The 26,586-nt window shown below is 41.5% G+C and overlaps 1 protein-coding gene across 1 annotated transcript; it reads right to left on the reverse strand.

Annotated features, from left to right (window-relative positions):
- Positions 1–2,100: 2,100 nt before the first annotated feature.
- On the reverse strand, positions 2,101–17,837 carry LOC139158195 (vomeronasal type-2 receptor 26-like). The gene is made up of 3 exons (XM_070735613.1): positions 17,661–17,837; positions 4,259–4,388; positions 2,101–3,005 (listed from the first exon to the last, which is right to left on the reverse strand). Exons 1-3 carry the CDS (start codon positions 17,835–17,837, stop codon positions 2,101–2,103), a joined length of 1,212 nt encoding a protein of 403 aa, XP_070591714.1.
- Positions 17,838–26,586: the final 8,749 nt, after the last annotated feature.

Raw genomic sequence — 26,586 nt, forward strand, 5'->3', positions numbered from 1 at the left:
TTTGTTTGTTTGTTTGTTTGTTTGTTTGTTTGTTTGTTTGTTCGTTCATTCGTTCATTCATTCATTCATTCATTCATTTATTTATTTATTTATTTATTGTTAGAGTTGAAAGGGACCATGAAGGCCATCGAGTTCAACCCCCTGCCCAAGCAGGAACCCTATAGTACACCAGTCAAGTGGCAGTTCAATCTTCTCTTTAAAATGTCCAGAGTGTTGGAGTTCACAATGTCCGCTGGTAGGTTGTTCCATTGGTTGATCACTCTGACCGTCAGGAAGTTCCTCCTTATCTCCATGTTGAATCTCTCCTTGGTCAGCTTCCAGCCGTTGTTCCTCGTCCGGCCCTCTGGTACCCTGGAGAATAAAGTGATCCCCTCCTCTCTGTGACATCCCCTCATATACTTGTAGACTGCTATCATGTCCCCTCTGGCCCTCCTTTTCTCTAGGCTATCCATGCCCAGTTCCCTCAGTCTCTCTTTGTAAGTCTTGGTTTCCAATCCCATCTTGGTTGCTCTTTTTTTGCACCTTCTCCAGAGTTTCAATGTCTCTTTTGAAGTGTGGTGACCAGAACTGAATACAGTAGTCCAGGTGTGGTCGGACCAGGGCGTAGTAGAGTGGTATTAAGACTTCCCTGGTCTTGGAGTCTATTCCCCTGTTGATGCAGCTTAGGATTGTGTTGGCTTTTTTAGCTGCTGCTGCACATTGTTGGCTCATGTTTAGTTGATTGTCCACCAAGACTCCGAGGTCTCTTTTGCAGTCGCTACTGCTCAGAGGGGTTTCTCCCAGTTGTATGTGTGTCCAGGGTTTTTTCTGCCTAGGTGAAGGACTTTGCTCTTGTCGATGTTAAACATCATTTTGTTGGTGTGGGCCCACTGTGTTAGTCTGTCTAGGTCTTTCTGTAATTTGAGCCTGTCTTCTATGGTATTGGCTACCTCCGCCAGCTTTGTGTCATCTGCGAATTTGATCAGTTGCCCTTCTATTCCCTGGTCCAAGTCGTTGATGAAAATGTTGAAGAGCACAGGGCCCAGGACAGAACCCTGTGGTACCCCACTGCCTACGTTCTTCCATGTGGATTTGTAACCACTGAGGACAACTCATTGGGTGCGGCTGGTCAGCCAGCTATTGATCCATCTGCATGTGTTGTAGTCTACTCCGCTTTTTTTACCTCACTTGACTTTTCTCACATTAACCTGGTTTCTCTCTGGGGCACTTTTTAAAATTCTTCACCAACTACCCAGTTGCATTTAACCCACCTACAGCCAGGATTAGAAGCTTTGGAAGAAAATAATTTGTCTACAAAATTGATGATGTGAGATCATGTCACAATCCCAACTTTTAATGGGATTTTTAGAACAAATGATAGCACTATTTGCTAATATTAGAAAAACAAAATCTTTGTGTCTTTCAAAGTGTTACGTTTAACCTTAACAATTTTATCACTAATAACCACATTTTTTCCATATTGATCACTGGGTACAATAAAATAATAATTTGATAGGTTTTACTTAATGAATAAAATGATAATTTGACAGATTTTCCTTAATGAATAAATTGACAGATTTTCCTTAATGAATAACATACACAGCGACCAGTTAGGTCCCACAGAGTTGGCATTCTCCGGGTCCCGTCAACTAAACAATGTCGTTTGGCGGGACCCAGGGGAAGAGCCTTCTCTGTGGCGGCCCCGACCCTTTGGAACCAATTCCCCCAAGATATCAGAGTTGCCCCCACCCTCCTAGCCTTTCGTAAGCTCCCTAAAACCCACCTCTGTTGTCAGGCATGGGGGAATTGATACTTTCCCTCCCCCTAGGCTTATAAAATTTATGCATGGTATGCTAGTATGTATGATTGGTTTCTAACTTGGGGTTTTAAATTAACTTAAATATTAGATTTGTTTACATTGTATTATTATTGCTGTGAGCAGCCCCGAGTCTGCGGAGAGGGGCGGCATACAAATCTGATAAATAAATAAATAAATAAATAAATAAATAAAGCCAATCATTTGATTACCAATTATTTAATATTCACCATTTTAAAGGAAAAAAGAGATTAAGTACAAAAATAGCCCAAAGTCAAAATAAAGGTTTCCAATCTCCACATAAATCAGAGATTCTTGTGTCTCATTATGTTCTCCCTACAATTCAGATTGGGCTTCAGTAGGATAATGTAGCATTTAGGAGAAAAGATGCAAGCCAAGAGACCAGCCCCAGAGGCCAAGATGGAGAAGACCTCCACAGCCACCATGGATTTCCCTTTGGTGCTCAGGTAGGTGGGGAGGAAGGTGATCCAAACACTGCAAAAGATTAGCATACTAAAAGTAATGAACTTGGCTTCATTGAAGCTGTCAGGCAATTTCCTAGCCGGGAAGGCCACAGTGAAACTGATGAGGGCCAGGAAACCAAGGTAGGCCAGGGCAGCATAAAACATTGAAACTGAGCCTTCATTACATTCTAAGATGGATTCTCCCATTAAGGAGTGGAAGTCAAGGTTAAGAAATGGGGGAGAGGTTACCAGCCAGCTGACACAAAGAACCACTTGGATCAGGGGAAATCCAAAGGCAATGGAGTTGGTCAGTGGTTTTCCTATGAGTTTCCTTGTCCTGCCCCCTGGTTTGGTGGCCATAAAGACCAGAACCACCATGACAGTTTTTGCCAACACAGAGGAAACCGCCAGGGAAAAGAGAATGGCAAAGGCAGATTGTTGGAAGAGACATGTGAGCTTCCCAGGTTGACCAATGAACAGGAAGGAGCAGAGGAAACAGAGCAAGAGGGAGACCAGGAGGATGTAGGTGAGATCTCGGTTGTTGGCCTTGACAATTGGTGTGTCATGATGTTTAAGGAAAATCACCAGGACTGTAGATGTGATGACAGAAAGAGAAAAGGCAAGAGATGCTAAAGAGTATCCCAGGCTGTCCTGATAGGAAAGAAAGTGGATCTTCTTTACAATGCAGTTGTCATTATTGTTATTGGCATATTGATTTTCTGGGCAAGGATCGCAGTAAGCTGCATCTGAAATCAAAAGTCATTGTCTCAATATTTTAATTGCAACAGCCATGAGCAAGATCTCTGTTCTAGCAAATGTTTCATGTGTGAATCCTCCCACAGGGGTCAACTACAAAAAATAAGAGATGAAAGGACCCCTGTATAGCTTATGGCAACCAGAAATGTCAAAACTTTGTTGGTTCAAGATGATCAGAGACACCTGTTGAATTCCAATGGTCTGATAAGTTGGTCGAGGTTTTTTTAAACTTTATATTGGAACATGAATAGATCTCTCAGCCATATACTGTATCTCCCTATTGCATTTTTATCTACATCAGTGTTTCTCCATTTCTGCAACTTTCAGATGTGTGGACTTCAACTCTGAGAATACATACCTGATGGGGAATTCTGGGAGTTGAAATTCATGGACCTCAAAATTCCCCCGGTAAGAGTATGACTAGCTGAAGAGACCAAAAGAGCTTGGGCTTCATGCTAGTGTGAACAAAGCATGGTCTGAGCTGCCATCCTTCTATAAATGCTGGTGGGTTGGTGTGGAGTGATAGCTCGGCTGCTGCAAGTAGGTTGGTTGGCTGTGTTGTAACATCCTGATTAGTTGGTGGGTTAACACCTTGACTAGTTGATGCAATTGAGGTATGCAGATTAGTTGACGTTTGCAGATTAGAGGGGAGGGGGACAACCTGAGTAGTTGTTGCAGTTGATGCCTGCAGACTAGTCAGCTGTTTTGTAATGTATGTCGGTGGTGTAACATCCCGGATTTTGACTCCAAATTTGTGGTCTGGCTATGTATTTATGGTGTGTGTCAATTTGCTTTGGGTGTGTGTTGGAGGGGGATGCAGCAGTTGGAGTTGCCACCATGGTTTGGCTTCTGGATGGTGGTTGTATTTTATCTGACTCCCCCAAATGCCTTTCAACTTTATCTGGCTTTCTCCAGGTGACAATTGCCAGTCTGGAGCAGATTCCTGTGAAATAGGTATGGAGCAATAAAGTAGCTAGTTTGAATTTTACATATCTGGGTCTGCATGTTCATGTTTGACACAAGAGAAAAACTCTGAACGATGGACAAAACGTAATTAAGAATCTCCCAATAAATAGCTATAAAAGCAATAACTGTTAAACATAAAATCTATTTTTAAAGCACATAAAACAAGAGAGCACCATCTTAGCTGTCATTCCATGTCCCCATGATTGAAAGTAATAAGAGGGGTTTTTTTTCCCTAGGAAGATCTGCAATTGAAAGGGGTCCCACAGATTTGCCCTACCTGTCTGATTAGAAATGGTCCCTTCTGGACAATGTTCACATTGGTAGCAGCAAACCGGCTTTCCCTCTGGAACTCTTCTCTTCTCTCCTGCCTGGCACCTCTTCCTGCCACACCTGGCAAAGGGCACCTTCTAAAGGGGAAGACAAAAAGGCTGCGGTGATCTAAGTAATGTGTTTGCTTCATTAATTCTTTTTCACATTCCTGTTTTTCTTTTCAGAATGACTTAGAAACATAGAAACATAAAAGTCTGAAGGCAGAAAAAGACCTCATGGTCAATATAGTCTGCCCTTATACTATTTTCTGTATTCTATCTTAGGATGGATATATGTTTATCCCAGGCATGTTTAAATTCAGTTCCTGTAGATTTAACCACCACGTCTGCTGGAAGTTTGTTCCAAGGATCTACTACTCTTTCAGTAAAATAATATTTTCTCATGTTGCTTTTGATCTTTCCCCCCAACTAACTTCAGATTGTGTCCCCTTGTTCTTGTGTTCACTTTCCTATTAAAAACACTTTCCTCCTGGACCTTATTTAACCCTTTAACATATTTAAATGTTTCGATCATGTCCCCTCTTTTTTTTCTGTCCTCCATCTGACTTCATAAGAGATGATTCACAATGGTATAACAGAAACCAGGTCAATCATCTTTCGACTGTGGCGAGTAGGGCGTTTGCACAGGTCTGCCTGGTGCACCAGATCTGGCCCTATTTGGACAGGGAATCATTGCTCACAGTTGCTTGCGCCCTCATCACCTTAACGTTTGACTACTGCAATGCTCTCTACATGGGGCTACCTTTGAAAAGTGTTCGGAAACTCCAGATCGTGTAGAATGCGGCCGTGAGAGCTATCGTGAGGCTACCTAGATTTGCCCACATCTCCCCAACACTCTCTGGCCTGCACTGGCTGCCAATTAGTTTCTGGTCACAATTCAAAGTGTTGGTAATGACCTATAAAGCCCTACATGGCATCAGAATACCTCCAGGACTGTCTTCTGCAGCACGAATCCCAGCGACCGATAAGGTCCCACAGAGTTGGCCTTCTCCGGGTTCCGTCGACAAAACAATGTCATCTGGCAAGCCCTAGGGGAAGAGCCTTCTCTGTGGTGGCCCCGGCCCTCTGGAATCAACTCCCCCCTGAGATTAGAACTGCCCCCACCCTCCTTGCCTGTCGTAAATTGCTTAAGACCCACCTAGGTCACCAGGTATGGAGGAATTGAGATACCCTCCCATGCTTATATAGTTTATGTATGGTATGCTTGTGTTGTATGGTTTTAATGATGGGTATTAGATGTTTTTAAGTATTAGATTTGTTATATTGTTATTATTGCTGTTGTGAGCCACCCCGAGTCTACGGAGAGGGGTGGCATACAAATCTAATAAATTATTATTAATTATTATTAATCTCTGAGGAGATTCAGGCAATCAGCACTCCCAAACTATCAATGGATGCTGGAAATTGGAACTGGAATGTTGGCTTGTAAAGGAAAGCTTATAATTTTGGACTACATTTTTCCCTAAAAAAAGAATTGTGAGGATGCAACACTCCAAAAAATAGGTTAAAGATACAGAAGGATCTTGACAGACTTGAACATTGGATGCTATCTAACAAAATGAAATTCAATGGTGTGAAAAGTAAGGTTTAGGCAAGAAAAACAAAATGCACAGGTATAGTATATGTGGTACATTGCTCAACCGTAGCAACTGGGAGAGAGATCTTGGAGTCCTAGTGGACAAACCATTTAAATATGAGCCAGCCGTGTGAAGCAGCTGCCAAAAAAGCCAACACAGTTCTAGGCTGTATTAACAGAGGGCTAGAATCAAGGTCACAAGAAATGTTGATACCATTTTATAATACATTGGTAAGGCCACACTTGGAATACTGCATCCAGTATTCCAAGTGTGTATCTTTTTTTTTTATGTACACTGAGAGCATCTGCACCAAAGACAAATTCCTTGTGTGTGCAATCATACACGGCCAATAAAGAATTCTGTTCTATTCTATTCTATTCCATTCCATTCCATTCCATTCCATTCTATATTTTTCTATTCTTAAAAAAAGAAAAAGACCTCCAAGTTCTCTTCCAACTGTGTTTTTCAATTATAAGGGCCCAATTGAATAGGAATAGTTCATGGGAATAAATATTACCTGCTCTAATTCCCCTTTGACTTTCCACAGAAATTCTTCCCAATCCCAACTTTTCATGGATCAGTGACAAATCAGTCTTCAAATATGTTCCGCAGAAACCAGGTTTTTCACCAAATGGCTGCCATGTTTTCTGATTCAATTGACACATTTTGCAGTTAGAAGAATGTTCTGCATATCCAGGAGTGAATAAACCTCCTGCAGAATAAATGTTCTGCATATCCACTGTTGTGGTTAGCTCTGGCCCAGCTCCTGCCCCAAGGACTGTGGATGAGGAGGAGACATCCACATGCTGCAGGCCTGGTTTGCCCCCGGTGGAATCTGACGATGACGGCTCCTCTGTCCAAGAAGACATGAGTGACAGGGAGGAGGAGAGTGTGGCAGACAGCTCAGAAGGAGATCAATTATCTAGCTCCTCCTTGGATTCAAACAAGAGTTAATGATACAGCCACGCATGAGGAGAGCAATGCACAGGGAACAACAACTGAGAGATTATTATCAAAGAAAATGAGGCCACCTGTGGTTGGGTGGGGCTGTGATCATTAGTGAGGCTGCTATAAAGAGCAGCCTGTGGGTTTGGCCATTGTGGAGGATTATCTGATCGTTGTGTTTCTTGACTGCTTTACTGACTTTGACCTTTTGTGTGCTGATTTTCCCCCGCGTTGAAACTAAACCAGAGCAAAGTGTGTTTCACTTTGTGAAAGAAGAAGGACTATGAACTGCCTCACAGCTGCAAGCTAAATATCACTGATAAGGGACTTGTACAAATTACCAGTTTGTTTGGAGACGAGTGCTCTTTGCTATACAAAAAGAGTGCTTCATTTATTTGCATTTTTGGTATAAAGAATATTGTTTTGAATTTTCAAACGAGTGTGTGTCTGAAATTTGTACCTATGAATTTTGGGGAGGATTCTACCAGAGAGCCCGACAGCACATCCACATTTTCTTCCAGCTCACCTTTCTTGCCCAGACAATTGCATTAGAGTTAATGGTGAAATCCTGGCCTGGAGGAGCTCCGGGATCTATTTGTCCAACTTTCACAGAGACTAAAGATTGATTGGGGAGGAGAATCAAGTTGAGAAGATTATAACGACCAGACCCCAGTCCATTTCCTGAGAAGGAAATTTCATCTCCAACATTGTTGTTGAACTGGACATTCCTCAGATAGGGAAGAAGCTGGGGAAGGAAAGAGGCCTTCAGAAATTGGAGCAATTGTCTGAAAGCCACAAATGAGACATCACGGTCATGTCCATTATCTTAGAATATGAACGCAAAATACAGGAGTTCCCTTGATGGAGATCTGAACAATCAAGACTAACATCAAATATTTGACTCTGCTCCCAACCCTACAAAAGGTGTTCATTGTTTTTGGACATTTATATCCCTGTTTCTTCCGTTTTAACAGAACGATACCTACATAAGTTAGAATACATTAGAGGCAGGGGTGGGCTACTAACCGGACGGGCGCGGGGGGGGGAATGCAGTGGGGTAGCGAAAATGGAGATCCACCCCAGAGCACCCAATTTGCACTGAAAGATAGAAACAGAAGATTGACGGCAGAAAGATACCTCATGGTTCATCTAGTCTGCTCTTAAACTATTTCCTGTATTTTATCTTAGGATGGATCTATGTTTATCCCTGGCATGTTTAAATTCAGTTCCTGTGGATTTACCAACCACGTCTGCTGGAGGTTTGTTCCAAGCATCTACTACTCTTTCAGTAAAATAATAAAATAACATTTTCTCACGTTGCTTCTGATTTTCCCCCCAATTAACCTTAGATTGTGTCCCCTTTGTTCTCGTGTTCGCTTTCCTATTAAAAATACTTCTCTCCTGAACCTTATTTAACCCTTTAACATATTTAAATGTTTTGATCATGTCCCCCCTTTCCCTTCTGCCCTCCAGACTATGCAGATTGAGTTCATTAAGTCTTTCCTGATAAGTTTTATGCTTAAGACCTTCCACCATTTTTGTAGCCCGTCTTTGGACCTGTTCAATTTTATTGATATCTTTTTGTAGGTGAGGTCTCCAGAACTGAGCACAGATGTTGAAAGAAAATGCAGAGCATCCTGCATAAGCCACGCCCACAGTGTGGTAGTAAAAATTTTGGGTGGCCCTTCACTGATTAGAGCAGCGTTTCCCAACCGGTGTGCCGCGGCACACTAGTGTGCCGCAAGACACCGTCAGGTGTGCCACGGTGAGAGGCGGCAGAGGAGAGTGGGCGGATCGGGCGGGCAATGGGGCAGGGCGGAGAAGCCAGGGGCGCATTTGGCCGGAGGCACCTACTGCCGCACCTCCCTGCCCCTGCCTCCCCACGGTGCCTCCGGCCAAACGCGCCCCTGGCTTCTCCGCCCTGCCCCATTGCCCGCCCGATCTGCCCACTCTCCTCCGCTGCCGCCTCCTGCCTTGGGGCGAGCAATCCGGGAGTCCGGGACTGTGTGGCTTTGCGCCATGAAGAGAAAACGGCCGACTTTTCCCTGCTGCCGTTTTCTCTTCATGGCGCAAAGCCACACAGTCCCGGACTCCCGGATCGCTCGCTTCTCCGGTCAGCAAAGCCATCTGCCCAGGAAAGCGCCATGCTGGCCGGAGAAGCGAGTGATCCGGGAGTCCGGGACTGTGTGGCTTTCGGCCGGGCTAACGGGAGGCGGCGCGAGGCCGGGCGCTGGGGACGTTTGGGAGGGCGAGGAGGCTGATGGCTGCTGCACACTCCACTCTCTCTCCGGCTCTCTCTCGCTCTTTCTTTTTCTCTCTGTTGCTGGCGTGGTGAACGAGAGAGAAAGAGAGAGAGAGAAAAAGGAGGGGAGAGAGAATGAGAGAAAGAAAGCAAGAGAGAGGGAAAGAAAGCAAGAGAGAGAGAGAAAGAAAGGGGGGAAGGAGGGAGAGGGAAAGACATAGAGGGAGGGAAGGAGGGAGAGAGAAAGAGAGGAAGAAAGAGAGGAAGAAAGAAAGAAAGAGGGATGGAGAGAAAGAAGGGAAGGAAGGAAGAGAGAGAAAGAGGGAGGGAGAAATAGAGTGAAATGGAGGAAGATATATTTTTTTTGTCCAAACTTTTCTTTAGCCCCCCCCGCCCCCCTTCAGTGTTCCCCAGAATTTTGAAAACATGAATAATGTGCCGCGGCTCAAAAAAGGTTGGGAAACACTGGATTAGAGGTTAGAGGTTTCAGGCCAAAATGAAGGGTGGGGGTATGCTAGCATGCTTGCACATGCCCACGCCCTCTTGCGCTGCCCCCACACCAGCGCACAATTCTCCCTGTCCCTGCGCATATGCACAGGCCTCACTGGGATGTGAAAAAAACACCCAAATGGGCAAAACTACAAACAAACAAACAAACAAACAAACACCCGGATGTTTTTTGCACTCTGGGGTTTCAGGAAACTTCCCTAAACCCTCTGGAGTGCAAAAAAAGAAAAAAGCATAACAGGTAAAATGGAAGTACATTTTCCAAACTTCCAGTTTGTCCATTGGGTGGGGTTTTTTTGCACTCCAGGGCTTCAGTGAAGCATCGCTGAAACCTCTGGAGGGGAAAACAGCCTTTTCCATGGCCGAAAATCAACTGGCCAGTGCATGCATATGTGCTGGAACAAACATAGGGCAATGTTTTGCGTGCCCTCTAATATGACACTGTGTGCCACCTATGGTACTTAGAAACATAGAAACATAGAAGACTGATGGCAGAAAAAGACCGCATGGTCCATCTAGTCTGCCCTTATGCTATTTCCTGCATTTTATCTTAGGATGGATCTATGTTTATCCCAGGCATGTTTAAATTCAGTTCCTGTGGATTTACCAACCATGTCTGCTGGAAGTTTGTGCCAAGCATCTACTACTCTTTCAGTAAAATAATATTTTCTCATGTTGCTTCTGACCTTTCCCCCAACTAACCTCAGATGGTGCCCCCTTGTTCTTGTGTTCATTTTCCGATTAAAAACACTTCTCTCCTGAACCTTATTTAACCCTTTAACATATTTAAATGTTTCAATCATGTCCCCCTTTTCCCTTCTGTCCTCCAGATTATACAGATTGAGTTCATTAAGTCTTTCCTGATCAGTTTTAGGCTTAAGACCTTCCCCCAATTTTGTAGCCCATCTTTGGACCCAGTTCGATTTTATGAATATTTTTTTGTAGGTCAGGTCTCCAGAACTGAACACAGTATTCCAAATGTGGTCTCACCAGCACTCTATACTGTGGGATCATAATATCCCTCTTCCTGCTTGTTATACCTCTAGCTATGCAGCCAAGCTTCCTACTTGCTTTCCCTACTGCCTGTCCGCATTGTTCACCCATTTTGAGCCTGTCAGAAATCACTACCCCCAAATCCTTCTCTTCTGAAGTTTTAGCTAACACAGAACTGCCAATATAATATTCTGAGAATTCCTTTTCCCCAAGTGCATTATTTTACATTTGGAAACATTAAACTGCAGTTTCCATTGCTTTGACCACTTATCTAGTAATGCTAGTAGCTTTAAAGCCTGGAGTGCAAATACAGATCTACTTGTGCCAAAGGTTTGCCATCACAAGGTTAGAATAACAGTGTTGGAAGAGACTTTTAGGGTAATCCAGTTCAACCCCTGCTCAAACAGGAGACTCTATATCATTTTTTACAGATCCCTCTCCAATCTTCTTAAAAACCTTCAGTGATGGAGCACCCACAACATCTGAAGGCAAGCTTTTCCATTGATTGATTGTTTCCTTGTTTCTAGTTTTTTTTTCTATGTTTCTATTTTCATCAAAGACCTAAATGAGGGAATAGAGGGGAAACTAATCAAATTTGCAGACAACACCAAGCTGGCAGGGATAGCCAACACCCTAGAAGATAGGCTCCAAATACAGAAAGACCTAGATAGATTAAAGCTGTGGGCCCAAACTAACAAAATGATGTTCAACGTCTAGAAGAATAAAGTCCTTAACCTAGGTAAAAAAAACCTAGACATTCATACAGTCTGGGAGGGACCCTACTTAGCAATAGTGACTGTGAAAGGGATCTCACGGTCTTGGTGGATAATCAACTAAATATGAGCCAGCAATGTGCAACAGTGGCTAAAAAGGCCAACAGAGTCCTAAACTGTATCAACAGAGGGATACACTCCAAGACCAGAGAGGTATTAATACCACTCTTTAACGCCCTGGTCAGACCACATCTGGAGGACTGCATTCAGTTCTGGTCACCACACTTCAAAAGAGACATTGAAACTCTGGAGAAGGTGCAGAAAAGAGCAACCAAAATGATTAGGGGACTTGAAACCAAGACTTATGAAGAGAGATTGCTGGAACTGGGCATGGATAGCCTAGAGAAAAGAAGGGCCAGGGGGGGACATGATAGCATTTTACAGGTACTTGAGGGGTTGCCACAGAGAGGAGGGGGTCACACTGTTTTCCAGGGCCAGACGAGATACAATGGTTGGAAGCTGTCCAAGGAGAGATTCAACCTAGAAATAAGGGAGAGCTTCCTGATGGTCAGAGCGGTCAACCAGTGGAACAGCCTGCCAATGGAGGTTGTGAACTTCCCAACTTTGGACATTTTCAAGAGGAGATTGGACTGTCATTTGGCTGGGGTGCTATAGGATTTCCTGCTTAAGCAGGGGGTTGGACTTGATGACCTACAAGGTCCCTTTCAACTCTAATAAAATAAATAAATAAATAAATAAATAAATAAATAAATAAATAAATAAATAAATAAATAAATAAATAAATAAATAAATAAATAAATAAATAAATAAATAAATAAATAAATCTTTTTTAAAAAGCTTGGATTCAGAGACTGTGGTATTTCTGCAAATGTGGCCACTACAACTTCAGCTCACCTGCTAGTGTTTCTTGTATAAATACATGCAGGATGTCTTCTTGCTCAGAATTGATACTTCCTCTATCTGAAACTCAGGCAACCTTGAGATCCTTTCAGGATCTTAAATGAAGATCTTTCCTCAGTGGATCTTAAAACAACTGGTTTACGTCTCCTCTCACTCCTCTACCCTCTTTCAACAAAACATTGCACTTAATTTTTAAAAAAGATTATTGTAGCATTAATGATTTCTGAGAGGCATTGACAAGAGCCATGGTGGCACAATGGTTAGAGTGCAATACTGCAGGCGACTTCTGCTGACTGCTTATTGCCTGCAGTTCGACAGTTCAAGTCCCACCGGCTCAAGGTTGACTCATCCTACCATCCTTCCAAGGTCGATAAAATGAGGCCCCAGATTGGTGGGGGGCAATATGCTGACTCTTTAAACCTCTTAGAGAGGGCTGTCAAAGCACTGTGAACTAGTATATAAGTTTAAGTACTATTGCTATTGCTATATAGTAGCCTACAGATACTTAGTCAGCAATTCAAAAAATACATATTATTATTATTATTATTATTATTATTATTATTATTATTATTATTATTATTATTATTATTATTATGTCAGTACAACACAGCAAACGAGATCACTATGCTGGATTTCGTATTTCATCACCAGTCGGGCGCTTCCCAAGCACCTAGGACTGCGTGATGTAGCGGCGAATTATGTTTGCCGATCCCAGTAAAGCGGCCTTTTGCAATTGACAGATGGAGATTTTGTCAATTCTGATAGTTTTCAAATGTCCGCTGAGATCCTTTGGCACTACACCCAGCGTGCCAAGTACCACTGGGACCACTTTCACTGGCTTATGCCAGAGTCGTTGCAGCTCGATTTTTAGATCTTCGTATTTCACTAATTTCTCTAGCTGCTTCTCCTCAATTCTGCTGTCTCCTGGGATTGCGATGTCGATGATCCATACTTTCTTTTTCTCCATGATCACAATGTCTGGTGTGTTATGCTTCAGAATTCGGTCTGTCTGAAGTCGGAAGTCCCACAGTAGTTTTGCTTGCTCATTTTCGACCACTTTTTTGGGCTTATGATCCCACCAGTTCTTTGCCATTGGTAAATGGTAGTTCCGGCACAAGTTGCAGTGGATCATATGTGCCACAGCATCATGTCTATGCTTGTAGTCAGTCTGTGCGATCTTTTTGCAGCAGCTGAGTATGTGATTGATTGTTTCATCTGTTTCTTTACAGAGTCTGCACTTTGGATCGTCTGTTGATTTTTCAATTCTGGCTTTGACAGCATTTGTTCTAATGGCCTGTTCTTGTGCCACCAGTATTAGTCCTTCTGTCTCCTTTTTGAGTGTTCCACTTGTAAGCCATGACCAGGTCTTTTCTTTATCCACTTTGCCTTCAATCTTCTCCAAAAATTGTCCATGCAATGCTTTGTTCTGCCAACTGTCCATACAACATTGAGTTACATTTTTTCTGTATTGGTCCTTAGTTTGCTTCACCTTGAGAAGCTTCCTATTGTTGACCTCCATCAACTCTTTGCTCCCCTTCACATAGTCAGCTAATGCATGCTTCTCTTCTACTACTGTCTGCTTCACTTGCAAAAGTCATCTGCCGCCTATTTTCCTTGGTAAATACAGCCTGTCAACATCACTGCGGGGGGTGGTGGTGTAGTGCATGATGGATCGTCATTAATTTTCTGGTTTTCCTGTCCAGGTTGTCCAGCTCTGCTTGAGTCCAGTTCACTATGCCAGCTGTGTATCTATTGACAGGTATGGCCCACGTATTTATAGCCTTGATAGTGTTGCCACCATTCAGTTTGCTCTTCAAAATTTTTCTGGTCCTCTGGATGTACTCTTTGCTGATCACAGTTTTCACATGGCCATGCTTGATATTATCCAGTTGCAAGATGCCCAAGTATCTGTAGGCTTCTGGCTGGTGGCACTTGATGGTTTGACCATTTGGCATTTAAATGTCCTCACTTTCAGTGATTTTCCCCTTTTTCAGTGCTACTGTGGCACATTTATCCAGGCCAAACTCCATGCTGATGTCATTGCTGAAGATTCGCACAGTGTTGGTTAGTGACTGTATCTCAGTTTCTGATTTTCCGTACAACTTCAGGTCATATATTACGTACATTATCATTATTATTATTATTGTTGTTGTTGTTGTTGTTGTCGTTATCGTTATCGTTATTATTTATTAGATTTGTATACTGCCCCTCTCCTCAGACTCAGGGCGGCTCATCTGTTTTCTCTCTAATGATATCTGGATTGAATAGAACATCAGAAAAAATTACCTGCCATGAGTGAATATCTGAGATCCTCTTTCCAAGTCTCGTGATGGCTGGTCGCACTCCTGATCCATACATCGCATGCAATGCGTGTGCCACAGTATAAACGGCATTGTAGATATTGTAACTTTCACTTGTCATGCTTGTTTCAAACACATAAGAGGGCAGGCTCTGCAAATTCTCCTTTCCTGTACATAGGTTTCCCCCCTCTGGAAGAATCTGTCCTGGTTTGTGGATAATACAGTCAAAGACAATTTGCCACCATAGAGGGAGAAAGACATTCCCTTGTGGGTTCAAAGGGTCTAAAGACAGCAGAAAATGGGTGAATTTCGAGACATCACCGGTTTGTTCAGTAAAATGCAAAGATCCATGCAAGGTCTTTATACCTTCCAAAAGCGGTTTCATATAAAATTTCCACTGAAATGGTAGGACCCAAGCATTTTTAATTGATGTCTTTGACCATAGTTGATGTGTGTACATTGCCACCTGTACGATACTAGTGGAATCTCCAAATAGAATAATCACTTCAGCTTTAGACCATGTTCTCAAAATATGAACTAAATCCAAAGGTATATTTTCAGATATACCAGATTTCAATATTTCAGCAAAGGCAAGGCAGATCTCCTTCTCCTTGAACATTGGCATCAAAGACAAGATGAAATTTTCTCTATCATTATTTTCAGGGAACACCAGGCCAACCCAGTTCCACTGGAAAGACAGGAGCAGCTGAACTAAACCCACATAACGAGGAAGTTCCTTGGGATTAATCTGGAAGAAGGAAGGATAAACTCTTCTGTCTTCTTCAGTGAATTCAAAGCCAACACCAAGCTGGAGAAAGTGAGATTCTTTTTTTCAAAGACATAGTAAAGGTTTAGCATTGACTTTAGGGGTCATCAATCTGTGGTTTCCTGATAGCTACGGTGGCCTAGAGGTGAAGCTCTTATAATAATAATAATAATAATAATAATAATAATAATAATAATAATAATAATAATAATAATAATAAAATTTATTGGATTTGTATGCCGCCCCTCTCCGCAGACTCGGGGCAGCTAACAACAATAATAAACACAACATGTACAATTCAATAATAAAAACAACTAAAAACCCCTATTATAAAACCAAACATACACACAAATATACTATGCATAACTTGTAATGGCCTAGGGCGAAGAGCTATCTCAACTCCCCCATGCCTGGCGGTATAAATGAATCTTGAGTAGTTTACGAAAGACAGGGAGGGTGGGGGCAGTTCTAATCTCTGGGGGGAGTTGGTTCCAGAGGGCCAGGGCCACCACAGAGAAGGCTCTTCTCCTGGGGCCCGCCAAACGACATTGTTTAGTCGACGGGACCCGGAGAAGGCCAACTCTGTGGGACCTTATCGGTCGCTGGGATTCGTGCGGTAGCAGGCGGTCCCAGAGGTAATCTGGTCCATTGCCATGTAGGGCTTTAAAGGTCATGACCAACACTTTGAATTGTGACCGGAAACTGATCGGCAGCCAATGCAAGCCACAGAGTGTTGAAGAAACGTAGGCGAATCTTGGAAGCCCCACGATGGCTCTCGTGGCTGTGTTCTGCACGATCTGAAGTTTCTGAACACTTTTCAGAGGTAGCCCCATGTAGAGAGCTATGTCAGAATCAGGAGGCTGTAAATTCGATCCTAGGTAGAGAAAGATATTTCTCTTTCTGGGCACAATGAGAATATATCTGCTGGAAGGCTTGAGTCAAACAAACTAAAGATTTGTAGGTTTTGAAAAAAAAGTATAAGATTTCAACAAAAAAAATCAATTAGATAAAATATTATTTGGCTCAGAAGAAAAATTAGTCTCAAAACTATATAAACTCCTCCTTAACTATGAAAATGATAGAAGATCAGGTCAAAGGTTCCATTATAGCAAGGGCCCAAAATTTTGGCTATACCATTAACATAGATGAATGGGAAAAATATGGACTGTTAATTACAAATTAACAATATCATCCACTTATAAAGAAAATATTTACAAAATTTGCCGCCAGCATGTTTATCAAAAATGTATCCAAATATATTCCCAAAATGTTGGAAATGACAAAAGAAAAATGGAACATATTACCATAGGGGTCAAATAAGCAATGAAGAAAGAATCAATATTAATAAAAATCTTAGGATACAAGCAACAAGTTACAGTCATGGGCACTAAAGCACTCTGAAGCGGTATATACAGTAATCCCTTGTTACTTCGCAGTTCATCTTTCGCGGATTCGCTACTTCACGGGTTTTCAAAGGGGGCTTAAATCCATTAAAAATTTTAAATCCATTAAAAATGCATAAAATGCATAAAATTCTACTGTACTCTATTAAAGAAACTGGTAGGATATCACATATAGTTCCAGCTGAGAAACATTATAGAATGACTGTTAAATGCAAAGGGTGGGTTTTAAAAGTCCAAATACTCGTTAAATACATTAAAAAATATCTTTCCTCTACTTCATGGAAATTCGTTTTTCACAGGGGGTCTTGGAACGCATCTCCTGTGAAAAACGAGGGATCACTGTAAGCAGTGTTCCCTCTAATTTTTTGGGGGGGTGGGCAGAAAAGTATAGTGTCTGAGCGGCAGTCCCTTCGGGACTGGGCGGCACAGAAATAATAAACAAACAAACAAACAAACAAGCAAACAAACAAATAAATAAAAAACCCACCCTGTTTTGCCTAAGAGAATTTCAAAATAAAACACTGTCTATAACAGTGAGCTCATAATAGGGCAACTCTATCAATATCAAAATGCCACTTAAATAGTTGAGCTAGTTTCAAACTAGATTTTGATTTTCTTTCTCTCTTCCTTATTCCCATTCTTTTTCTTTCTCTTTTCCTTCCTCTCTTTTTTTATCTGTTTCTCTCTCTTCCTCTCTTCCTCTCTCTCTCCTTCCCTCTCACTCTTTCCCTCTCAGCTTCTGGGCAGGTTTGGAAAACTCTGAGTTGATGATGATTTTTAAGTGAGCGATTGCTCACTGCTCAGCTTAGAGGGAACTATGACTGTAAGTCTAAATGCTATTGCTATTGCTATGGATTCTGTAAGTCAAACAGTTGTCCTATCCCCCTCCTATGCCACCCAAATTTCCCTTTAGTTTCCTTTTTGGCTTTTGCACACTTCTGTAGTTTGTCTACCTCATACTGCATCCAGTGGAGCCCTCTTACCTGTGGGACTTTGTAGATGCTGAAGATGGAGCCCATTTGCCTTGAGGATTTGGGGTTGAGATCTCCAATGACAGAGAGCAGACAGTCCTGCCTGTCACATTTATAACTGGGAACAATTTTGTTTCGGGTGGAGATCAAGGAGAGGCTGTTTGAGAAAATTGACATTGCAAACTGCATGTTAACACCAATATGAAAGCCAAGGGTGATGTTTGGGAGGAAGCCCAAATGCTTGTTGACCTCTTTCACTGCAAATGCTATGGCCAAGACTTGCTGGTAGTTCTTAGGTATGGGTCTAGAGAGAGAGAGAAATGTGAAAGAAAAAACTCATGAAAGCTATTATGTCTAGGTGGAGTTTCAATCAGAATCTATCAGAATAGAACTGGAAGGGACCCTGGAGGTCTTCTAATCCAACCCTCTGCTCAAGCAGGAGACCTTATACCATTTCAAACAAGTAGCTATCTAGTCTCTTCTTAAAACCTTCCAATGATGAAGCACCCTTACTCTTAGACTTATTCTTCCTCCATTATTTTACTGAAAGAGTAGTCGATCCTTGGAACAAACGTCCAGCAGAGGTGGTTGGTAAATCCACAGTAACTGACTTTAAACCTGCCTGGGATAAACATATATCCATCCTAAGATAAAATACAGGAAATAGTATAAGGGCAGACTAGATGGACCAGGAGGTCTTTTTCTGCCGTGAATCTTCTATGTCTCTATGTCTATGTCACCCACAACTTCTGAAGCTTAATTGTCCTCACTGTTAGGCAGTTTCTCCTTACTTCCATGTTGCTTATCGCCTTGATTAATTTCCATCCATTGTTTCTTATTTTGCTTTTTGGTTTGCATTGTCTTGTTTTATTGTTTGATGGAGGAGCAAGCCTCAGATTTCATTCATTTTTGGGGTTTTGCTTAAAGAATGTTCCTTGCTTAAAGCTGGGTGGCTTGGTGAGAAAAAAAAGAAACAAGAAATAATAGAAGGAAACTAACCAAGAAGAGAACCAAGCTAAAATGAAGGAGGAATTTCTGAGAACAATCAACCAAAGGAATAGCTTGACTCCAGAAGTTGTGGGAGTTTCATCGCTGGAAGCTTTCAAGAAAAGACTGGACTGGAGTTAGACTAGAATACTCCAAAGTCCCTTTCAACACTACTATTCTATGTTACATAGAAACATAGAAGTCTGACGACAGAAAAAGACCTCATGGTCCATCTAGTCTGCCCTTATACTATTTTCTGTATTTTATCTTAGGATGGATATACAGTGATCCCTCGATTAGCACGGTCTCGATTAGTGCGAAACGCTACAACACGGTTTTTCACAAAATATTAATTAAAAAATACTCCACGGTTTTTTTGCTATATCACGGTTTTTCCCACCCGATGACGTCATACGTCATCACCAAGAGTCACTTCTCTGTCTCTTTCTCTTTCTTTCCTGTCACTATGCTTCAATCATTTTCTCATTTCTCTTTTTTCTCCCCTTTTTTCTATTATTTCTCTCTCTCTTTCTTCCTCTCTCACACTCTCTTCCTCCCTTCTCTCTCCCCCCCTCCACTTGCCCACGAGAAGAAAAAAAGCAACCTCTGCCGGGCAGCTCCCCTTGTGCCCCCGCTTTGTGCCTGCCTCTTTTGGGGATTTTTTTTTCTTTTCTTTTTTGCGCTGGCGGCGGGAGCTGTTGGGGAGGGCTCTGCCGGGAAGGCCTCTCAGCTGCAGAGCCGAATGGGGGCGGAGGCAACAGCGGAGCCCGGCGCTGGGGCCATGCGAGGCTGTTCATCCAGGGGGGCGTGGACTGGCAAGTCGCCCTCCTTTCTCTCTCTTTCTCAAGATCGCTTGCCGCTTGCCTATTGCAGCGAAGGAGGCGAAGCAAGGCTCCAAGCTGCAAAGCGGCAAGCGGCAAGCGATCTTGGGGATTCCCCTTTGCCTGGGCGGCGGGAAGACCAAGGGAAGGTTCCTTCAGCCGCCCAACACCTGATCCGCTCCGCAGCGCGGCAGCAGCGAGGAGCCGAAGATGGGGTTTCCCCTTTGCCTTTACCCCATCTTCGGCTCCTCGCTGCTTCCGCGCTGCGGAGCAGATCAGCTGTTGGGCGGCTGAAGGAACTTTCCCTTGGTCTTCCCCGCCGCCCACACGCAAACTCCACCATCTGCGCATGTGCGGCCATGAAAAAAATGGCGCACATGCGCAGATGGTGGTTTTTACTTCCGCATCCAGTATAACGCGGAAATCGGTTAGCGCGGGAGGTCTTGGAACGTAACCCCCGCGCTAACCGAGAGATCACTGTAAAGCTAAATCATTTACCATATTACAGACGCCTCCAGTAATATCAACCCTATTGCACACTTTAGAGTCATCGGCAAATAGGCAAACCTTCCCTATCAAACCTTCCCCTATGTCACTCACAAACATATTAAAAAGAATAGGACCCAGAACAGACCCTTGTGGCACACCGCTTGTAACCTGACTCTGCTCAGAATACTCGCCATTAACAATTACTCTCTGATGTCTACGCTTCAGCCAGCTGCAAATCCATTGAACTATCCAGGGATTAAGTCCAATCTTCACTAATTTATCTATCAGCTCTTTATGTGGAACCATATCAAAGGCTTTGCTGAAGTCCAGGTAGGCAATATCCACGGCACCACCTTCATCCAACACCTTTGTGACATAGTCAAAGAAATCAATGAGATTAGTCTGACATGATTTGCCTTCAGTAAAGCCATGCTGATTTGGGTCCAATAAGTTATTGTTTTTTAGGTACTGATTTATCCTCTTTTTGAGTAGAGTCTCCATCATTTTAACTACAACTGATGTCAAGCTAACTGGCCTGTAGTTACCAGCTTCTTCTCTACTGCCCTTCTTGTGGATAGGCACAACACTGGCCATTCTCCAATCCTCAGGAACATCTCCTGTTAACAAGGATTGGTTAAACAAATCAGTCAGGGGGGTAGCAATGACAGATCTGAGTTCTTTAAGAACTCTGGGGTGGATGCCATCTGGACCCATTGCCTTATTTATCTTTAATCGTTCAAGTTCTTCTAAGACATCGGCTTCTAAGATCACTGGAGCTGAATCCGTACAGCTGGAAGCAATGCTATATCGCTCTATAGTATTATTTTGTAAGGTGTCTTTTGAGAAAACTGAACAGAAGTAGCTATTGAAATGGTCAGCGATCTCTTTATTCCCATTAATGCATGTGTTATTCCCGGTACTAAGCTTCGTGATGCCGCAGTTTTTCTTCTTCTTATCACTAATATATCTGAAGAAGGTTTTATCCCCCTTCTTTAGAGATTTGGCAATTTCTTCCTCTTTTGAGGCTTTAGCAGCATATATTATCTGTTTCGCCTCCTTCTGTCTCATTTTATACACCTCCCTATCAGCTATACTTCCAGACTCTTTATACCTCCTATAGACAGCCTTTTTTTCATTGACTATAGCCCTTACATCTTTGCTAAACCATAGCGGTTTCTTCTTCCTTTTACCTTTAGTTATTTGTCTTACATAGAGTCCAGTGGCTTTTAAGATGGCCTTTTTTAATACAGTCCACTGGGTGCTCGCTCCTGCCATTTTATCCCTCCCCTTTAATTCATTATCTAAATATTCCCCCATTGCATTAAAATTTGTTTTTCTGAAATCCAATACTTTGGTTGCATTATAGGATTGCTCACAATGAGTTTTTACATCAAACCACAAACATAGATGGTCACTGCAACCTAAATTTTCTCCCACCTTGACCTCTGAAACCCAATTCCCATTTGTAAAAACTAAATCTAGAATATTCTCCCCTCTAGTTGGTGTCTTAACCAGCTGTGCCAGAGCTGCTCCTGTAAAGGCCTCTACTATATTCTTACTTTTGCATGTAAGGGCACTGGGGATATTCCAGTCAACATCCGGCATGTTGAAATCACCCATAACCACAATATCTCCCTTTACTGCCATTTGGGTAATTTCATCCACCATCTTGTTGTCATATTCCTCGGATTGCCCTGGAGGCCTATAGATCACCCCAATTCTAATGACAGAACCTTCTTTATTTTGCATGCAAATCCAGAGTCTCTAGATCTTGACATGTATTTTGAATTAGTGTTGTTTTTAGACTTTCTTTAACATAAATGGCTACTCCACCTCCCTTTCTCTCTATTCTATCCTTCCTATACAGTGTATATCCTGGTATGGATATTTCCCATTCATTAAAATCCTTAAACCATGTCTCAGTTATGGCAACCAGGTCCAAATTATCTCTAGATATTATGGCCATTAATTCACAGAGCTTGTTGCTCAAGCTTCGAGCATTCGTGCACATTACCCGAAGAACATTATTTTCATTATTAGTTTGCCCCTTATCATCAACAACTACATCTATTTTATTTGCAGCTCCCTTTTCATAAGCTTCCAAAAACTGCTTTATCCTCATTGGTTGGGGACAGAAATCACCCACATCAGTTACATCTCTGTCCCCTTTACCTAGTTTAAATGCCTGTCCAAAAAAGTTCTGCATTCCTCACCGAGTACCTGGGTACCTCTGTATGATGGATGCAAACCATCCCTCTTAAACAACTCCCTATTACACCACCTACTGACATCATGACTTACATAGCCAAAACCTTCAGCTTTACACCACTGCCTTAACCACACATTAAACTCTCTGATACATGTTGTTTTATCCTCTTGGCCACAAACCGGTAACACCTCTGAGAAAGTCACTGAATCTGTTATTTTACCCAGCTCCACACTTAGACATTGAAAATCTCTTGTATGTTGTATGCTTACTTTGCTTTTCCAAAAGCTGTTAAGACCTGGCTTTGTTGACATCAGACGTGCCTGAGTTATGTTTGTTTGGTATGAATGTTTGTTAGATTGATTTGGGGGAGAAACATAGAAATATAGAAACATAGAAGGATAGAAGCATAGAAACATAGGAACATAGGAACATAGGAACATAGGAACATAGACACATAGACACATAGACACATAGGAACATAGGAACATAGGAACATAGGAACATAGCATAGAAGCATAGAAGCATAGAAGCATAGAAGCATAGGAACATAGGAACATAGACACAAAGATACATAGACACACAGACACATAGACACATAGACACATAGAAGATTGATGGCAGAAAAAGACCTCATGGTCCATCTAGTCTGCCCTTATACTATTTCCTGTATTTTATCTTAGGATGGATATATGTTTATCCCAGGTATGTTTAAATTCAGTTACTGTAGATTTACCAACCACGTCTGCTGGAAGTTTGTTCCAAGCATCTACTACTTTTTCAATAAAATAATATTTTCTCACGTTGCTTCTGATCTTTCCCCCAACTAACCTCAGATTGTGTCTCCTTGTTCTTGTGTTCACTTTCCTATTAAAAACACTTCCCTCCTGAACCTTATTTAACCCTTTAACATATTTAAATATTTCGATCAGGTCCCCCCTTTTCCCTCTGTCCTTCAGACTATACAGATTGAGTTCATGAAGTCTTTCCTGATATGTTTTATGCTTAAGACCTTCCACCATTCTTGTAGCCCATCTTTGGACCCGTTCAATTTGATCCATATCTTTTTGTAGGTTAGGTCTCCAGAGCTGAACACAGTATTATTCCAAATGTGGTCTCACCCGCGCTCTATACAGTGAAATCACAACCTTTATATATAATGGGTTGTTAGGGTCATGGGGTTTTATTTACTGTTGTTGTTCGACTTCTTTTTTATTATTATATTATTGTATTGTTTTTATTGTTGTAAACTGCCCCGAGTCCTACAGGATTGGGCAGAATAGAAGTTGAATAAATTAAATTAAATTACTTTGCTCCAGGCACTATAATCCTTCCCAAATCAATTTTACTTCTCTCTTGGAGCAGTAAACTTACTGAGTGCAAGACTCCAGTGAAGGACATAAGATAGATTTGCTGAAGGCTATTATTCATGAGCATTGCTGATTTCAAAATCAAATTTTCACTTTTTTTTCACAGTAACTCACACTGAAAAAGGACTGGCTATTTTCTTTGAATTTGCCACCCTGACTTTCTGTCCAAATTAACATTATAAATCAACTTCTTCACTAAGCCAGGAGAATTTCTAATTTGTTCCTCCTTGATTTTTAGGTGATTTATTATTTTCCTGATTAAGGAACTGGATGGATTGAGAATTTTATCTTATGTTCATAGAAACATAGAAGATTGATGGCAGAAAAAGACCTCATGGTCCATCTAGTCTGCCCTTATACTATTTTCTGTATTTTATCTTAGGATGGATATATGTTTATCCCAGGCATGTTTAAATTCAGTTACTGTGGATTTATCTACCACATCTGCTGGAAGTTTGTTCCAAGGATCTACCACTCTTTCAGTAAAATAATATTTTCTCATGTTGCTTTTGATCTTTCCCCCATGTTCTGATCCTGGTTCTTAGTTTCTACGCAACTAGACTTTCAATCCTAGATTTAGAAAGCTTAGAACAATGTTACCTTAAATGCGACCTAAGCATAGCCCATAAAATCATCTGCTACAATGTCCTGCCTGTCAACAACTGCTTCAGCTTCAACCACAACAACACAAGAGCACATAACAGATTCAAGCTCAATATTAACCGCTCCAAATTGACTGTAAAAAATGCGACATTAGTAATCGAATTGTTGAAGCGTGGAACTCATTACCGGACTCCGTAGTATCATCCCCTAACCCCCAACATTTTACCCTCAGACTGTCCACAATTGACCTCTCCAGATTCCTAACAGGTCAGTAAGGGCCGTGCATAAGTGCACTAGGGTGCCTTCCGACCCCTGTCCTATTGTCTCTCCTATATACCATATATCTTCTCTTCTATCCCTATATCTTTCTTCTATTCTCTCATTGATTATTTTATCCTATACTCTCTTTTCTATTCTTTCTCTAATTCTATTTCCTCGAAGGTGTTCTCTATTACCTTCATTGTGCATTATTGTGTATTGGACAGAATAAATAAATAAATAAATAAATATATATATATATCTGAAAGGAGTCCCTGTATTCAAAACAAAGAAAACTATTATTTACATCTTTCCCTGCCAGTGAAACATACGAAAATTGGTCAGGAAGCAGACTTGGGAATTTTTTAAATTGTGTATCCTTGAATGAAGTCATAGCCATCAGGGCCAAATTCCCACCGATAATCAGGTCACCAGATCTGTAATAATCCCATTTTTCTCGAATCAAGAAAGAGGTTGTCAACACACATTTGATTGGCGTTCTCGTAGCAGTATATGGAGTCAGGAGCCAGAAGATCAGCATAAAGAGAGACAAGACAGTCATTCTTATCACTTTCCTTCCTGGAACAGATATCAAAATTTGTGTAGAAGATGAATTGCAGGCAGACTTCATCAGAGATTTACAAAATAGAGATAGGCTGTGCCACTTGAATGGCCTCAAAGGAAATTTATATCAACCACACTTCTTTTTAACTTATCTTTTCTTTTAAGTTCACTGAGAGCATGCACACCAAGTGTGTGTTTGACCACACTTGGCCAATAAAATTCTATTCTTTTATGTTCTATTTTTACCTGTGTTTGGGCTGCAATTAAGGAAAAATATGCTAAGGAATTATCTCCCATCTTAATCTCCCAAGGAATTAGCTCTTTGCAAGACCAACCAAGATGAAATGTCCTACCTTCACTGGGAGAACTCAGAGTATATTTTTAAAGCAGGTTTTATCTTGGAAAATATTTATGTGTAGCAATCCACAGGGATAAGAATTGCTGTTTTTTCTGATAATTGCAAACAAAAGCAATTGTCCTATCTACTTAGCAATACCTACACCAGAAGGGGAAAACCATGATCTTGTTTATCTTGTTATTGATCCACAGAACAAATGGACTTGATAGTTAAGAGGAAGTTTGGTATTTGACCTACATGAAACTGAGCATCTGCCCACAAGGTGGATTTTGGCCTGTTCCAGTTTGTTTAGATAGTATGAATAATAATGGGGCAGTTGTAACAGAGTAAATGTGAGCAATAGAACCAAAATTCTAGATGGAATAACTGGTTTATTGATATCCATTTGGCAAGAGATGCAAGTAGACATATCCCACAGATATTGTTAAAAATAGGCAGAAGGTTCACTGAAGATGTTAAACTAATTTAACCTTTATGGAAAGATTGTCCAAAAAGCTAGTTAGAATCATAAAAAATAATCTGCTGATACAGAAAAGATGCTGTCACTGATTAAAAATTTTAAAAAAATCAGGACTGGCTGGGATAATAAGCAGTCAGTCAGAATAGAGCAGGAAGGGACCTTGGAGGTCTTCTAGTCCAACTCCCTGCTCAAGGAAGAGATCCTATACAATTTGAGACTAGTAGTTGTCCAGTCTCCTCTTAAAATTCTTCAGTGCTGAAGCATCTACAACTTCTCAAACTCTAAATTCTCTAAAATAATAATAATAATAATAATAATAATAATAATAATAACAACAACAACAACAACAATAATGGTCCCAGTGGTACTTGGAACACTGGGCGCAGTGCCAAAGGATCTCAGCAGACACTTGAAAACCATCGGAATTGACAAAATTTCCATCTGTCAATTGCAAAAGGCCGCTTTACTGGGATAATAATAATAATAATAATAATAATAATAATAATAATAATAACAACAACAACAACAATAATAATAATAATCAGGTTCATAAGCCCGAAAAAGTGGTCGAAAATGAGCAAGCAAAACTACTGTGGGACTTCCAACTTCAGACTGACTGAATTCTGAAGCATAACACACCAGACATTGTGATCGTGGAGAAAAAGAAAGTATGGATCATCGACATCGCAATCCCAGGAGACAGCAGAATTGAGGACAAGCAGCTAGAGAAATTAGTGAAATACGAAGATCTAAAAATCGAGCTGCAACGACTCTGGCATAAGCCAGTGAAAGTGGTCCCAGTGGTACTTGGCATGCTGGGCG

This window comes from Erythrolamprus reginae, chromosome 1 (assembly GCF_031021105.1).
Source record: "Erythrolamprus reginae isolate rEryReg1 chromosome 1, rEryReg1.hap1, whole genome shotgun sequence".
NCBI classification, from domain to species: Eukaryota; Metazoa; Chordata; class Lepidosauria; order Squamata; family Dipsadidae; genus Erythrolamprus; species Erythrolamprus reginae.

Excerpts from the sequence above, each read along its gene's own strand:
- LOC139158195 (XM_070735613.1), bottom strand. The coding sequence starts at position 17,837 with ATGCAGTTTGCAATGTCAATTTTCTCAAACAGCCTCTCCTTGATCTCC. Across the intron at positions 4,389-17,660 it reads GCATCTACAAAGTCCCACAG|AAGGTGCCCTTTGCCAGGTG; the intron begins GTAAGAGGGCTC and ends CTTCCCCTTTAG. Across the intron at positions 3,006-4,258 it reads GACCATTTCTAATCAGACAG|ATGCAGCTTACTGCGATCCT; the intron begins GTAGGGCAAATC and ends TTTTGATTTCAG.